General features: G+C 31.0%; 1 protein-coding gene across 1 annotated transcript in view; it reads right to left on the reverse strand.

Annotated features, from left to right (window-relative positions):
* Positions 1 to 14,991, reverse strand: part of LOC136969648 (uncharacterized) — a 128,638-nt gene that overhangs the window by 89,491 nt on the left and 24,156 nt on the right. Inside the window, exons 2-4 of the mRNA XM_067263919.1 lie at positions 6,100 to 6,311; positions 5,265 to 5,632; positions 4,400 to 4,707 (exon numbers count right to left, since the gene is read on the reverse strand). Coding sequence (XP_067120020.1) covers positions 4,400 to 4,707; positions 5,265 to 5,632; positions 6,100 to 6,311 — 888 coding nt within the window. The remainder of the gene's footprint in view (positions 1 to 4,399; positions 4,708 to 5,264; positions 5,633 to 6,099; positions 6,312 to 14,991) is intronic.

Raw genomic sequence — 14,991 nt, forward strand, 5'->3', positions numbered from 1 at the left:
TCCCAATGATTGGAATGAGCATGGAGGACCTCAATCAAAGGCAGCACATTTATCTAATTTAGCACTTTTGGATTTATTTTGCCTGGAAAGTCATTACTATTCTGAGGAATTCAGCTAGATCTCTTAATTTTTCTATAGATCTTCAAAATTGTATGACTAAAATAACATCTAAAATGCTAGAATGTGTGTTCCATAAAAAACACACTAATCTCTGCACAGCTCTTGCTTTGAGCTCTGCAGAGATTACTGGTTTGCTCAAAGCTTGTTTTTAGCTCTGCAGAGCTCAAAGGTTGCTATGAAATCTATAAAAATATTTGTGATGATCATGTAGAAACTAATTAAATCAGGCTCATATTCTATATTATTTTATTTAAATATATTTTTTCCATCTTTGAAATATTTTTTAATAAAAATTCTTATTATTGTTTTGCAAAATCTGTAGTCATTTTTGAAACATCTTGTATTTCTTACAAATTTTAAACTCATTGGTGTCTATGAAAAAAAATTAGATATTAAATCACTGGATTGCTAAAAAGATATATAGCTAGCTGTAAAATAATAAAAATTAGACAATCTTATTTCCAAATGTTTTACAGTTTAATCAGAGTGGAAACAATAAGATTTAACAGTGAATAAGCCATCAATATAACTGCTCTCTTTAAATAATAATAATATCCACAGAGAAACTAATATTTATGGCTATTTCTAGCATCCTCAAAAAAGAAAAAAATACTTAATAAAAAGGAGAATTTTAAATAATTCAAATAAAAAGATTTGAAATGCTGTTTATTAATTCAAATAAACTAATATAAAGAAAGTTTAAATAGTTTAACAATTATACTTATAATATGAACTTAGTTCTTGGGACATAATTTAACTAATGCATGTAAAAAAGCACATATAAATGTCACAGAATCTTGTTCCTAACAACCTAATTTAATTGCTCACATTTACAAGTTTATTCACACTGTCATTCATACAGTTATGTTAGAGATGCTATATTATATGAATTGTCATTGTATAAACAATGACAATTCATATAATATAGCATCTAAGGATGGAATAAAAAGTAAACATTAAAATTTTGTTAAAAAGTTAAAAGTGCAATTGAAACTTACAGATAAACAGTAACGAAATAAGTACATAATGAATTATGACTATTACTAAGGGTGCTTATCCTAAAACCTGCACAAATTTCAAAGTTGTTTAAAATTAAATTTATTTTAATATAAGGTTTTTTTTGGGTACAAATAGGTTGCTTAACATTCAGATGACATGATCAGAACCACAATCAGCTGCAATTTGAACTTTAGTCTTAACCCATTCCATTAACCTTTGAAAGTGGTCAGTTTTAAAGTGGCAAAGTTTGGTCTTGATCCTGCTTCCCAACCAACCCTTTTCACAAACTTTTTTCTTCAGTTGATACTAAAATCTCAGTCAGTCTGTTGTGAAATGTTTGAAATATTGGCTTCACAGACGATGTACAAATTCCATAATGGTCCATTTTGGCAAATATGTCTTGAGCACAATGTGCAGTGGCCGTTTGCTAGAAGACATATCCTGTATTTCTTTAGAAAGGGTACTGGTCTTTTCTGAATGCATTCATTGCTATACACTTCTTTGGTGATAGAGAACTGTGAAGGGGCAATGAAGGGCTATGAACATCCTCTTGGACTGACTGCCAGCCAAACCAGAATCTTTAGTGAACACTTAAAGTGTCATTTGCAGTTGACTTCAGGATCCACATCTAGCCCTTCTTTGTTGAAAAAGTGATCATCAGTCCATTCATTTCCATCAGATGTGAAATATGACTTGTCATCCATAACTACATCAAGATTGACAGTTTTGAGACTCCATAATGCAGCTTCTACAGAAAGGTTTTTTTGACAAGTTGCTTTGCTGTGTATTATGGAGCAGACTTTTGCTTCTTGAGAATTACTTGCCATTCCTTCTGAATCCAGTGAATATGTCCATGTGAAATTTGAACTTTCTTCCCATCTTTAAGTGTTTATCCAACTTTTCCCAAGGCTTCCTCTCCAATTTATTGTTCTTCCTTTCAGTTCTTTCAGTCATTTTCCTCCTCTTTTGACCATTTCCTATTCTTCTTTCTTCTGTTTCCCTTGAACTACCTTTGAAATGTTGCTGTACACTGTATGCCATGGAATTCTCTTTGCATAGAAATGTTTAACTGTATAAGATTTCTCATTTTTCAGTATAAAACCAGCCAATTACATTTCTTTGAATTCATTTAATCCTTCCATTTTTATAATGGAACATTATTTATGTACACTTTTTTGATAAATGCAATCAAAACCATTCTAGAAAGAATATGTTGCTGTCTCATGCCTGTGTGCAATTATTCAAAATTATCAAAGTGCTATTGAAATTTCTGCAGAGAGTTTTAGCATATACACTTAACTTACAAATTATTTGAATACACAATATAAGATCTTGAATTATCTTTAATCAGTGTTGTAGCTATGGAGAGCTATGAGGGGCTCTCAAAAATATGTTAGCCTCCAGTGCCTACATGTAATATATAATATGCTTTTGTTTTCATTGCTTTAACTTAGGTCCATGTTATTTTTTTAGATGTGGACTGTAGCTAATAGTGCTGGCTGGAAAAGAAAAAGCTACCAGTCATCCATCAAACTCTTGTTCTCTTTGTGTTGTGTTATGTCTTAATTTTGTATTGTGTCCAATCCTTATATCTTGCATTATCAGATAATGTAAACTATTTTTAACAAATTAAGTTAATAATAAATTACTCATACCAATCTTAGAAAAGAGGAAAAATTAATATGGTAAAAGTGTTCATGTAGGCAGTCCTACCAGTTAATATTAAGCCTATTTAAAGGCCTATACAAACATTTTCAGCTTGTACCTCATTTATTGATCTTGCCCTCCAATTGTTTATTCCTGGCTATGGGAATGTCTTTCCTTTTAAAAATCCACAAGTCAAAGTAATGTTAATAAAAAACTTTTATAATATGAATAAATTTTTTGTGAATACTATACTTTCTATATCTGTTGTATCAAACAACAAATAAGGATACTAGGTAAGAAATTTCTAAAAATGATACCAAAAAATAGCTCTTTTTTATGTATCTAATAATCAGAAACCAGGAACAAAAGTATATCTGGTTTCAGCAGTTTTGCATACTTCTAACAAAATTATTTGAAAAACAAAAATGTTTCTAAACAAAAATTAAAAATAACAACATAACAATTAGATTCTAAAAAGATTTGAAGGTTCTTGAAGAAAAAGCACATATTATCTTTCCAAAATTCTGAAATGAACAATCATAATATACATCAAAATTAATGAACAATTATGCTACCTTATAGAAAATTAAAAAAAAAGTCCATGTATGAGTAAACTTTTCTTTAAGTCATATTTCCAATCTAGATTACTAGCTGCACATAAGATTGATCTTTAGATGATATTCCAATCCTTATAGAAAGAAATATTTAAAAAAATATAAAACTGTCATATAATTATACATATTTAGTCCTAAAGCAAATCCTTTTCAGCTTAATAAAATTCAAATAAACAAATAAAATTTAGTATAAAAAATTTTTTAAACAACTATTTTAGTAAAAATAGCTTCATTTCAAGCCCTGATGTTAAAAATGCAATGATACAAATCATGCAATTAATTACTTTTGTAAAAAATATTTTTCAAACATTTTATGTAATGTAAAACTAAACAATCATCCTTTAATATTCCTCAAAAACAAATAATAAAAGACATATGACTATCATTTAAAAAAAATAAATAACTGAATTTGTTAAAACTCATGTTTTCGAGCACTTCATCTTCAGAACTTTTCAAGTTATGAGAGTTCATAAATTTGAATTTACATTGATATTAAAACACAATTGTTTTAAAATTTGACAAAAAATATATTAATTAAACTATAAAATTAAAATATTAATACAGTAAAAGAAAAAGTTCATTCTACTTAGTTGATCAATTTAAAAAAAATTTAATCTCATATTTATTATGTAAATTATATGCATTAATAATTTATTAAGAACAAGCATTATACTGATTCCCTTAATAAATTATTTATTATAAGAAGAAAAGTTGATTAAACAATTTGCCAAAAGAAAAAAAAATTATTATTATTTCAATTAATTAAATAACAACTTGATTATTAAAAAACTCAATACATAATAATAAGATAGTAATTAACAAATATAAGTTGTAAATTAAAGTGAAGTATATTTACATTTACACTTCAAGTAAAACTTAACTTTAAATGGTAGACGTAACATTTTAAAATGAAAAAAAAATGCTAGAATTACCAATGAAGACATTTTAAATTTAAGAGTACAATAGTTAAAAATTTGATTTAAAACTTTATGATCAGAACAGGTAAATAATATACATACACGACATGATGCAATGAGACCATCATCCATCAGACAATCATAATGTGACCATAATGCTTCCCAAAACTCGTCCTTCTGAGTTGGACTATGCCGAGACATTTTATCATGTTCTTTCTGCATTTCAAGTACTGTACCCAATCCTGCTCCAATTGTTTTTGGACTCCTTGGAATGCACCTTTCTTCTGATTTGATTTCCCTCTCTCGATTTGAGTTTTCGGACACCCAAAGAGAGGGCAGAGAAAGGTTTCCCTTTACTTTGCTTCGTGGCCATGTACCACTAAAATTCTTTAAATTGCTGTTAACATTACCTAATTCATAAATAAAAAGTAACTGCTATTAGAAAACAATTTTCAATGGTTAGATTTATATTTAATTGGCTGATCTATCTAGTACCAGGTTATTTTAGTTTAGTTACCTAGAACCAGTTTAGTAATTATGTAATGTCCTCAATGTTTTTATTATTTTTTTAAACTAAAATGATCTTTTTTGACTAAAGTAGAGCTAATTGCATACATTAATCTAAGAACTTTTTAACAAAATATCACATTTTTGTATAAAATATTAGAGTTTAATCATTTTTAATAAAAAAAAAAAAAGAATAATAAATAAGTTTACTTATAATGATACTAAAAATATTCAAATTATAAATATTGTCAGGTTTCATATATTTAATTTCAAATTTTGTACACATCAATATTAAAAAAAAAAAAAAAAAAAAAAAAAAAAAAAAAAATTAAAATATAGGCCATTAAGGAATTTTTAAATTAAAACAAAAGATAAATCATGAGAATTTTTAATATAATCTTATTCTATTGTAATATTTTATTTGTGAAAAAATATTTTTAAATCCTACTTATTTTAATACCTTGAAAAGATGGTGACAAGTGGAATGTATTTTTGGTTACATCCATCTCAACATCATCCATGTAACAAATGGGAACTTTTCCTTTTTTAAGATTTATATCCAACTGATTTTCATTATTAAAAACTCCTAATTGTAAAACTGGCATGAGTGAACGTCTTTGATAAATAATAAAATCTAATTTATCATCGTTTTTACAATTGATAAAATTTTTTTCTTTAAAATAATCTAAAATATTTGAAAATCTTTGCGGAAATTGTTTGTATCTAGTTTTAATGAAAGCTCTGTATGGAATACTTAGATTTGGTATTCTGTGACGCCCTTTTTCAGACAAAAGGGAACATCGAGAAATTTTCCTGTTTATTCTGAGCCTAAAATAAAAATAAAAAAGTAAGATACATAAAAAAAAACACAAAATATGATAAATTAATTTTATAAACTATTGAAAACAAATTATTACAACTAAAAAGAATATTGTTTTTAATTCTAAAAGTAAAATAAACATTGTTACAAACATTTCTTAAATTACTTCTGCAATTTAAAATGTTAGTTCTGCCTAAATCTTTAAAAGTTCAAATATAACATTTAACTAATATGTAATGAAAACAAACAAATGACATTAACCCGTTCATTAATTAACAACAAAAATTAATTTGCATAGAAAAATATTGTAATTAAATGCTTGACTGGATAACAACATAACCTAAATATTATAATATAATTAAAAACATTTTTAAAAATAACATATCAGCCATTGTCATTGTCCATAATTTCATTTTTAAAATTTGCCCTCATTATAATCAATCATAATTAATTCTTAAAAAAATTAAAAACTTACTTTATTTGGCATAAATATTTAGAATTCTTCGTATCTACTGTCTGAGCATTAAGATCTTTTCCTTTGTCACTTAATTTTTCTGATAAACATTGTGCAGTAATTATTTTTGTTTTAAGACATTCAAATAATAATTTTACTGATTCATATAATAAGCTTCTATCATCAATATTTTTAAAAATCTCTGTTAATAAATACTCCTCTTTTTCAAGTTCCTGAAAGATAAGATAAACAAATTATTAAACAAATATTGAAATAAAAATTATTAAACAATTATTATTATAAACAAATATTGAAAAAAACATATTTTAACAAAAATATAAAAAGTTCTCAATTTAGAATTACCTACACACAAATTTCCATTAGCAAGAAACTTCAGATATGATGTATGACATTAATTGTATTCCATAAAACAATAGCAAGAAATATATAAATTCAATAATTCATTCATTCATTCATAATTCATTCAGCAAGAAATTCATTCATTTCACAATGATTGCACATGCCTTTATTGTGCCACATTAATAAGCATTTTTACTGAAACTTGAGAAACTCATTTCATCCAACATCACTCAAATCATAAACTCAACTGAGCTTCCCAAAGGTAGCATCATATACAGTATGTTTCCCAATCAGCTTAGCATCATAATACTACATGAATACCAAGATTCAATTCTTGCCATATGAATAAATAAGTTTAGCTGTACTGTTGTTACCATATATGCACTCTGCCCTAATAGCTTTGCACATTTTGAATGTTTTCTCCTGTCCCTTTGCATTCCAAAGACTCACCATCATATTGTGTGGTGACTTTAATCTAACAAATACCTATTGGAACTCCCTTTGACTATCTTATTCCTCTACTGATCTTCTGAAAAGTTCTTCTTAAGTAATATACGGTAGATTCTCCCTTGTACAGTCTGATCAAAGGCAACCAAAAATTTTTGAAAATATTGTACACTACTCCAAATTTTCTGAGCCATGCTCTTGGAACTCCACCTACCTATCTGATGAGTTTACAAAGAATCTCCTGCATTTATCCCCACAAAATGTATACATTTTCCTTTATTCCAGCACTTATCACTCATGCACATACGTCATTCCTGACTTGTGGTGCTTTTTCAGTGTTTGTTGCTTCCTAGTTCAGACTGGATGTGTTTTACACATTAGAATATTGGCAAAAAGGAAGCATATGGTAATCATTATCAATGGAAAAAAATTAAGGTGATTGAGAGAGTAGAAAAGGGTGAATTAATGTAGAAGATAGCAGATGAACTTAATGTTGGAACTTTAATAGTGAATGACTGGGTAAAAATCAAAGAAAAAGCTTGTCAAACACTACAGAACAAGGAGGTGGCAGCATGTAACTGCTGCCACCTCATTCAGATCATTAAAATTGATGTCTACTAGGCAGTAAATGAGGTACTATAAACAGAGACTGAAAACATCTTTAATCCATTAAATTCAATTTTCTGGATACAAATGAGGTGCATTTCCATTATTTCTGTGATTCTCATTCAGTTTCTATGTATATCATTTGCTATTTATATCATCCATAAGACAAAATGCTAGAAATTTTTAAGGAGTCAGTTTATTACTTGACAAAATTTTTATTTTTATTTTTCCAAGATAATAAATCTGATAATGAATTCTAAACTTTAAAATAAAATGTAAAAACAGAACACCTACTAGAAATTTAAAATAATTCATAAACATTCTAATTGTGAAAATAATTCAAACCCAATGGTCAATGTTTGGAATGTTTTGAATCATACAAGGATATAGAATAATCTCAAAAAATTTTTATCAAGTAATAAATTCAGAGCCACAGCTACAGTGTCTATGAGGTGGCTAAACTCCTTCAGTTTAGTCAGCAGTATACATATGCAGTGTTTTTGCTTTTAATCATAAACTTACGCTATACTGTTATGTTTCTTTACACTTTAACTATAGCCAATAGACCTAATTAATGATGTCTGGAAAAGAGAACAATACCAATTAGAATTTTTTCAGCATGAACCTGTAGTCCTCAATGATTTATTCTTGGGGACTACAGGAATAAAGTATAATACTAGAAGTATACATTGTCAAATGCACTATAAAAAAGATTTTAAACACCAAGTACTTTCAATGTTACATAATTGTTGTCATCAGGCTAACAAATGAAGAATGAAATGTCACTATGTGAAGTAGGCCCATGACATTAGAATATTTAAAATTTTGAGAAACATTTAAACTTCACAACAGGATTTGAGGCTCATGAGTAAAAGAAAGAACAGAATTTGAAATATAATGCAAACAAAAACAAAAGTCTCAATTTTTATGGCATGAGTTTATGACGTGTTATATGGGATGACTAGGGTAGTGTGGCATCATGGTTGAAAAATTCAAAGTGATCCACAAGTTAGGAAGCTAAAGCATGAATGTATTACACAGGCACAAAATGGAAGTGAGGAGAGCTTCCCAAATAAATAATGCCCTACAATTGACAACCTGAGGAAGATAATCATGTATTCTGAACCAATTACAGTGTGTAGATGATGAAAACAAACAAAAACAAACAAACATTTTTGAACTCCTTCTGAGTCCATCAGGTTTTTTAACATTTTCTCGATGAATCTTTATTTTGAAATAAAATTCGAAAACAGAGATCCATCAGAAGGAGTTCAAAAACATTTGCTTTCTTCATCTACACACCGTAATTGGTTCAGAATACGTGATTAACTATATCCCGGTGTGGTGAGTGGTTGTTTACTGCAGAAGATGGTTTGAGTTCACAAAGGGTTCAAACTGGACTCCAAGATTTTTGTGGTCTGCTCTTTGAGGCATCTATACTGGAATAAAGCATATACCGAGTAAAAAATGCAAATTTATTCAGTACATTACTTATAAATCCTATAAGTTTGGATATTAAATTATTGGTGGTTGTTGATACATGTTTGAAGTATGGTTTGTTTGAAACCTTTATGTTTGGCCTAAGTATCAGCATATTATCAATTAAAATTTTTATAACATCTTTCTAGTCACTCTGTTTTGTCCTTTAACTTTCTTCAATAAGTAAATTTGCTTTCATTTGTTATTCAGGAAAAAGAAATACCTGTAGATCTATATTGCCAGTGTTCAATGTCTACCAGTTGACACATTGTCCAAAAAACCAAAAATTGTCCATGAATGAAATACTAAATACATAATATATACAGATAGAAATGTTCCTTGTAAAGAACAGATGACAAAAACCTTTAACATAATCATTATTTCCTTTTAGATTTATCTAATCCAGGATAAACTTTTAACAATACACACATACACTTTTGATTCCTAGCTTGAGTTTTTGAGTGTATGCTTGTATAGATTAGTTTACAATCTTTGCAGGATGTTGACTTCTAGGAGAAAATCTTGCCATATAATAAATCTATAGTTTAAAAGAAAAAGTTTAATTTTGGATTATCTATAAAGATATTTCAAATAAATTAACAACAAACATTGTGATCTTAAGCTCATGACCAATGAAATCATAAAGTTCATGATCTAGGACAGTGATGCCCAAACTTTACAACTGGCATGCCAAATTGACCTAAGTTGTAGATCAGCATACAACAAATATTTTGTATATTCCATATACACCAAAATTAGGCCTATTTCTGTCATTTACAAGTGATGTGTCAAATATGTTCACAATCAAGGACATAGGACAGTTTCCTACATCAATGGTGCCCAAACTAAGAAAGTGAAATGAGAGTTTAAAAACAACACAGTAAATTATTATTTTTATACAAAAATTTAGAAAAAAAATGACGACAACAAAAACAAGAATGAAGAATGTGATAACAAGACAACAACAAAAATATTAACAACCACAAGCTGAAATACATAATAATTTTGTTTCAGTGAACTTTTTAACAGCTTTAATGTAATAAAATGAGTGTCACAATAAAATATGTATATAAGCTAATTTATATTTTTTTCATTAGATTACAGCAGTGAAAAAATAATTTTCTGTACTAGATTCCCAAAATCAGTACAGAGCTACTTTGGAAATTAAAAATCTTTATATTCATTAAGTTAGATTTTACTTTGATTCCATAAAATGCATTTTAGATTATTTGGAATGTACAGCACTTATCAACACTTACAAAAAAAGAAAAAAGTGGAGCAAGATAATTACAAAACTATTTTAAAATAAAATAAAAACTTTTGTATGTAAAAAAAGAAAGCCTTATTATAACTTATTACAAAGTATAAACTTGTTAACAATCTTCAAAAAACTGTTTGATAAACATTAAAAATAGATAATCAATCTTATAAACATTTCTGAAAAAAATTAATTTCCTTATTATTTTATTTATTTTAATATTTCTATTTTTTGTTGAGAAAAAATTTATACTCAACCATATTTTAGATCAAATCTAATTTATATTGCTATTCATATTATAAAGCTTCTAATAATAAAAAAATTTTATGACTTATATAGGCCTATGTGTTTAAGATAATTATAGATTAATAGTATGTCTTAGTAGAGAAGCTAATGGGGAACCACTCTGGCTGTAACTTCCCCCAGGATACACCTTGGCTCCTTCCTAAAAAGGGCCGGATTTACCAATCCAGGGGCCCTGGGCACAAATTCGGTGGGGGTCCCCCCTTTAAGAGTAAACAAATTTGATGATTTAGAAAATTTACACAAAATACTGTACTTTCAATTAGATTTGAACTAGGAAGTTGTAAATTTCATTTAAAAATAAGGTTATTGTAAACATACATATATTTTATTGTGTAAAACTAATTATTTTAATTTAACTGAAAAATACCTATGTGAAATTTTTTCCCGAAATTTTCCGATGTTTCATCGGTTTTTTCCCGGGTTTGGTTTTCTCTGCCTGTTGCCCTCATGATTAGGCCACACTAGGCTGTCGCGGTAATAGAAAAAAATTATGTTTAAACATAATTTTTTTAGTTTTGTGGGGGCCCTGGGCACAGGCCCCAAATGCCCTTATGTAAATCCGGCCCTGTTCCTAACCACTTATTAACCTGTGCTAGGTGTTTGCTGACGTCAGGATTTCAGATATGATATGCAGAGAGAGAGAGTGTATGTCTTATTTCTTATATGGATTACAATTATAAGAGTAATAAAACTTAACTATTAAGTTAAAGTACAGACCATGCTAATTCATAATAATTGTGCTATATATTTAAAAACAATTCACCTATACACACCGGGGTGAAACCACTTAATCCTCTTGCAAACCTTGTATCCGGTGCCGTCAAAGTTTGTACGCAAACGTTTTCGGCCCATCACTAGGTCCTTCTTCAAGCTATACTCTCTTTTTTTTTTCGACTGTTATATCGAAGAATATCCACTTTCCGGATAAAAATTCGAATCATCGAATTCCAAATCTATCGAAACCGCGTGCCATCAACATTCAAAATTTTTTACGTAACACGATCACGTGCCTATCTTCGTGATGTATACTATCTAATCTCAATCTGATCGCATCTTTTATCCATGCAACTTCCCTGTAAGGGTCTCTTTAATCGTTTTGCCTCCATTACTTCGTATCGCTCTTTTGTATTAGGGCCTGCCGTGCTAATGATAACTTTATCTCATCCTTCGAATTGATTGGTTGGGTGTACTTGAAGGCTTTACAAATCTCTACTTGCTCTAACCATCTAAGGTGGTCCGTGTGCTGTGTGGTGATGAGGAGTTTAGTGCTCGTGAAGTCCGCTGTGATTTCCGGATCTGAGGCGTATACTGCCAGTGCAGTACTGCTCCTGTTATTTCTAATGTCTTGCTGATGTTCCTTCCACCTAACTTCTACCGATCGCTTCGTGGCGCCAATGTACATTAAATCTCTGTTAAATCTATGGTCCTTTAAAGGAACTGCGTACACCCCTGGAAGCTTTTTCCTGTCCGGCCTATCCTTATCATTACGCAGGATTTGAAATATCGACGGGCATCGTCTGTATGCGATACGTATTCCTTGTTTCTTCACAATTCTTTTATATAACGATGCCAACTTGTGCTGTTTTCTCCTAATTCAATGCTCAGGTCCAGGAAATGTACCGTGGTCTTGCTATGTTGCTCAAGCTCGACATTGAGGCCATACGGGTTGTCGTTAAACTGCTCTAAGAATACCTTGATGTCTATGTCTGTTCTCCATAGTACCATGATGTCATCCACGACATCTGCGGGCTTGTAATCAGGCAACTGGAAGAGAGGATAATTCCACCTTACGGCAATAACATAGGCTTATATACAAGATACATGGATGACATTATGGTACTATGGAGAACAGACATAGACCTCAAGGTATTCTTAGAGCAGTTTAACGACAACCCGTATGGCCTCAATGTCCAGCTTGAGCAACATAGCGAGATCGCGGTACATTTCCTGGACCTGAGCATTGAATTAGGAGAAAACAGCACGAATACCTCCGTATACCGCAAGACTTCTAATTTCTCGACGTACATACCAGCAGATTCTTGTGACCCTTACCAATAAAAACTGGTGGCGTTCAGGACTCTAGTCAAAAGGGCACACACGCACTGCTCGACACAGGAAGCGCTAGAACAAGAAATGAAGTACCTGCGAGTAGCAGCAAAGGGGCATGGATAAAATGGATTAATACAGAAGCTAGAGAGGCAACATGAAGACTGTACCCATCAGGCACCACTCCCTAATGACTCCATTGGACAATCGACACAACGAATAATACCTGTATCATACAACCCCCTGTTGGCATCGTTATATAAAAGAATTGTGAAGAAACAAGGAATACGTATCGCATACAGACGATGCCCGTCGATATTTCAAATCCTGCGTAATGATAAGGATAGGCCGGACAGGAAAAAGCTTCCAGGGGTGTACGCAGTTCCTTTAAAGGACCATAGATTTAACAGAGATTTAATGTACATTGGCGCCACGAAGCGATCGGTAGAAGTTAGGTGGAAGGAACATCAGCAAGACATTAGAAATAACAGGAGCAGTACTGCACTGGCAGTATACGCCTCAGATCCGGAAATCACAGCGGACTTCACGAGCACTAAACTCCTCATCACCACACAGCACACGGACCACCTTAGATGGTTAGAGCAAGTAGAGATTTGTAAAGCCTTCAAGTACACCCAACCAATCAATTCGAAGGATGAGATAAAGTTATCATTAGCACGGCAGGCCCTAATACAAAAGAGCGATACGAAGTAATGGAGGCAAAACGATTAAAGAGACCCTTACAGGGAAGTTGCATGGATAAAAGATGCGATCAGATTGAGATTAGATAGTATACATCACGAAGATAGGCACGTGATCGTGTTACGTAAAAAATTTTGAATGTTGATGGCACGCGGTTTCGATAGATTTGGAATTCGATGATTCGAATTTTTATCCGGAAAGTGGATATTCTTCGATATAACAGTCGAAAAAAAAAAGAGAGTATAGCTTGAAGAAGGACCTAGTGATGGGCCGAAAACGTTTGCGTACAAACTTTGACGGCACCGGATACAAGGTTTGCAAGAGGATTAAGTGATATATATTTAAATTCCTTGAGGTGAACAAAATATGCAACAACACATTATTTCATTACTTTAAATGGATAAACACTTACTCGAAAACCTTTAAACGTGCAGCCAAAATTATTAACTTCAAACGTTTTCAGTCTTGTTACGTTTCGTTTTTGTATTCGTAAGTCTTCGAATTTTACAATGTAACAGCCGTTTTTTGATATAATTCAAACATTTTCAGTTATTTTTAATAACCTTTTTCAAGAACCGTTACAGTCGAAAAGGTATCCAAGAGTTTGTGTTGTAAATAACACAGTCATAGAAGAGTTTAAAGCAGTGGTTCTTAACCGGTGGTCCGTGGACCACTGGTGGTCCCTGAAAGCACCCGAAGTGGTCTGTGAAGTCATCCTAAAATTATTAAATAAATGACGACGAGTTTTGTCAGTTCAAATTTCAAATACATTTTGCTTATTTAGTGGATTTTTTTGCACAAACTAAATAAATTGAACCTTCAACTGCAACGGTCAGGAAATATGAAATTGGAAGGCACTAGCAATATATTTGCATTTGAAGATAAAATCAGTACGTTTATCAGCTAAAATCGACCTATTGATCAGCAAAGTTGAAAGAGAATTTTTCTGCGTTTGATACATTGAACCCAATTATTGACAGACAGTGTGCTGAGATGCCCACCAGTGGCCGAGCGGTTCTGTCGCTAAACACAGAGTTTGGTCGCGGGTTCCCACTGCGTTTGGACGGGCTGGCCACGTGGAGTTTTCTGGGTTTTCTCCACGTTTGTAACACCTGAATAGAGGCCAGTTTCCTTTAAAAGACCTCCTGGAAGGCATTATTCGGAAACTGATTCACAATCCTTTCATAGTCAACATTTCTGAGGTGCCGAATAAAATACAAGAAGAGTTAATTGAAATGTAACATGATAGTAACTGCAAGGATACTTTCGAGACAGGAATTAAACTTGAAGATTTTTGGAGCCATAAAGCTATTGCTTTCTCTAAAATTCGAGAAATTGCTTTACGGTACCTAATTTTATTTTCAACCACATATTTATGCAAGCAAGGATTCTCAGTGTTTTTGATAATTAAAAATAAACATCGAAATCGGTTGGATGCCAGTGCCGACATGCGTTTGGCTTTGAGTAGCACTGAACAAAGAATCCAGCAGTTGGTAAACACTATGCAGTTACAAAAATTGCGCTAAAATAATATAATTAATGTAACATTTTCGCAAATAATATAATACTCTTGGTTTTGAATAATTTTATACATGTTTAATTTATAGAACAACCTTATAAGAACTTATATTACTGCCAAACAGCTCGTGGTCCATGGCAAGAGAAAAATTTTGATAAATGGTCCCTCATCACTAAAAGGTTAAGAACCA

Source organism: Centruroides vittatus, unplaced genomic scaffold, assembly GCF_030686945.1.
Source record: "Centruroides vittatus isolate TY-2023 unplaced genomic scaffold, ASM3068694v2 contig_18, whole genome shotgun sequence".
Taxonomy (NCBI): Eukaryota; Metazoa; Arthropoda; class Arachnida; order Scorpiones; family Buthidae; genus Centruroides; species Centruroides vittatus.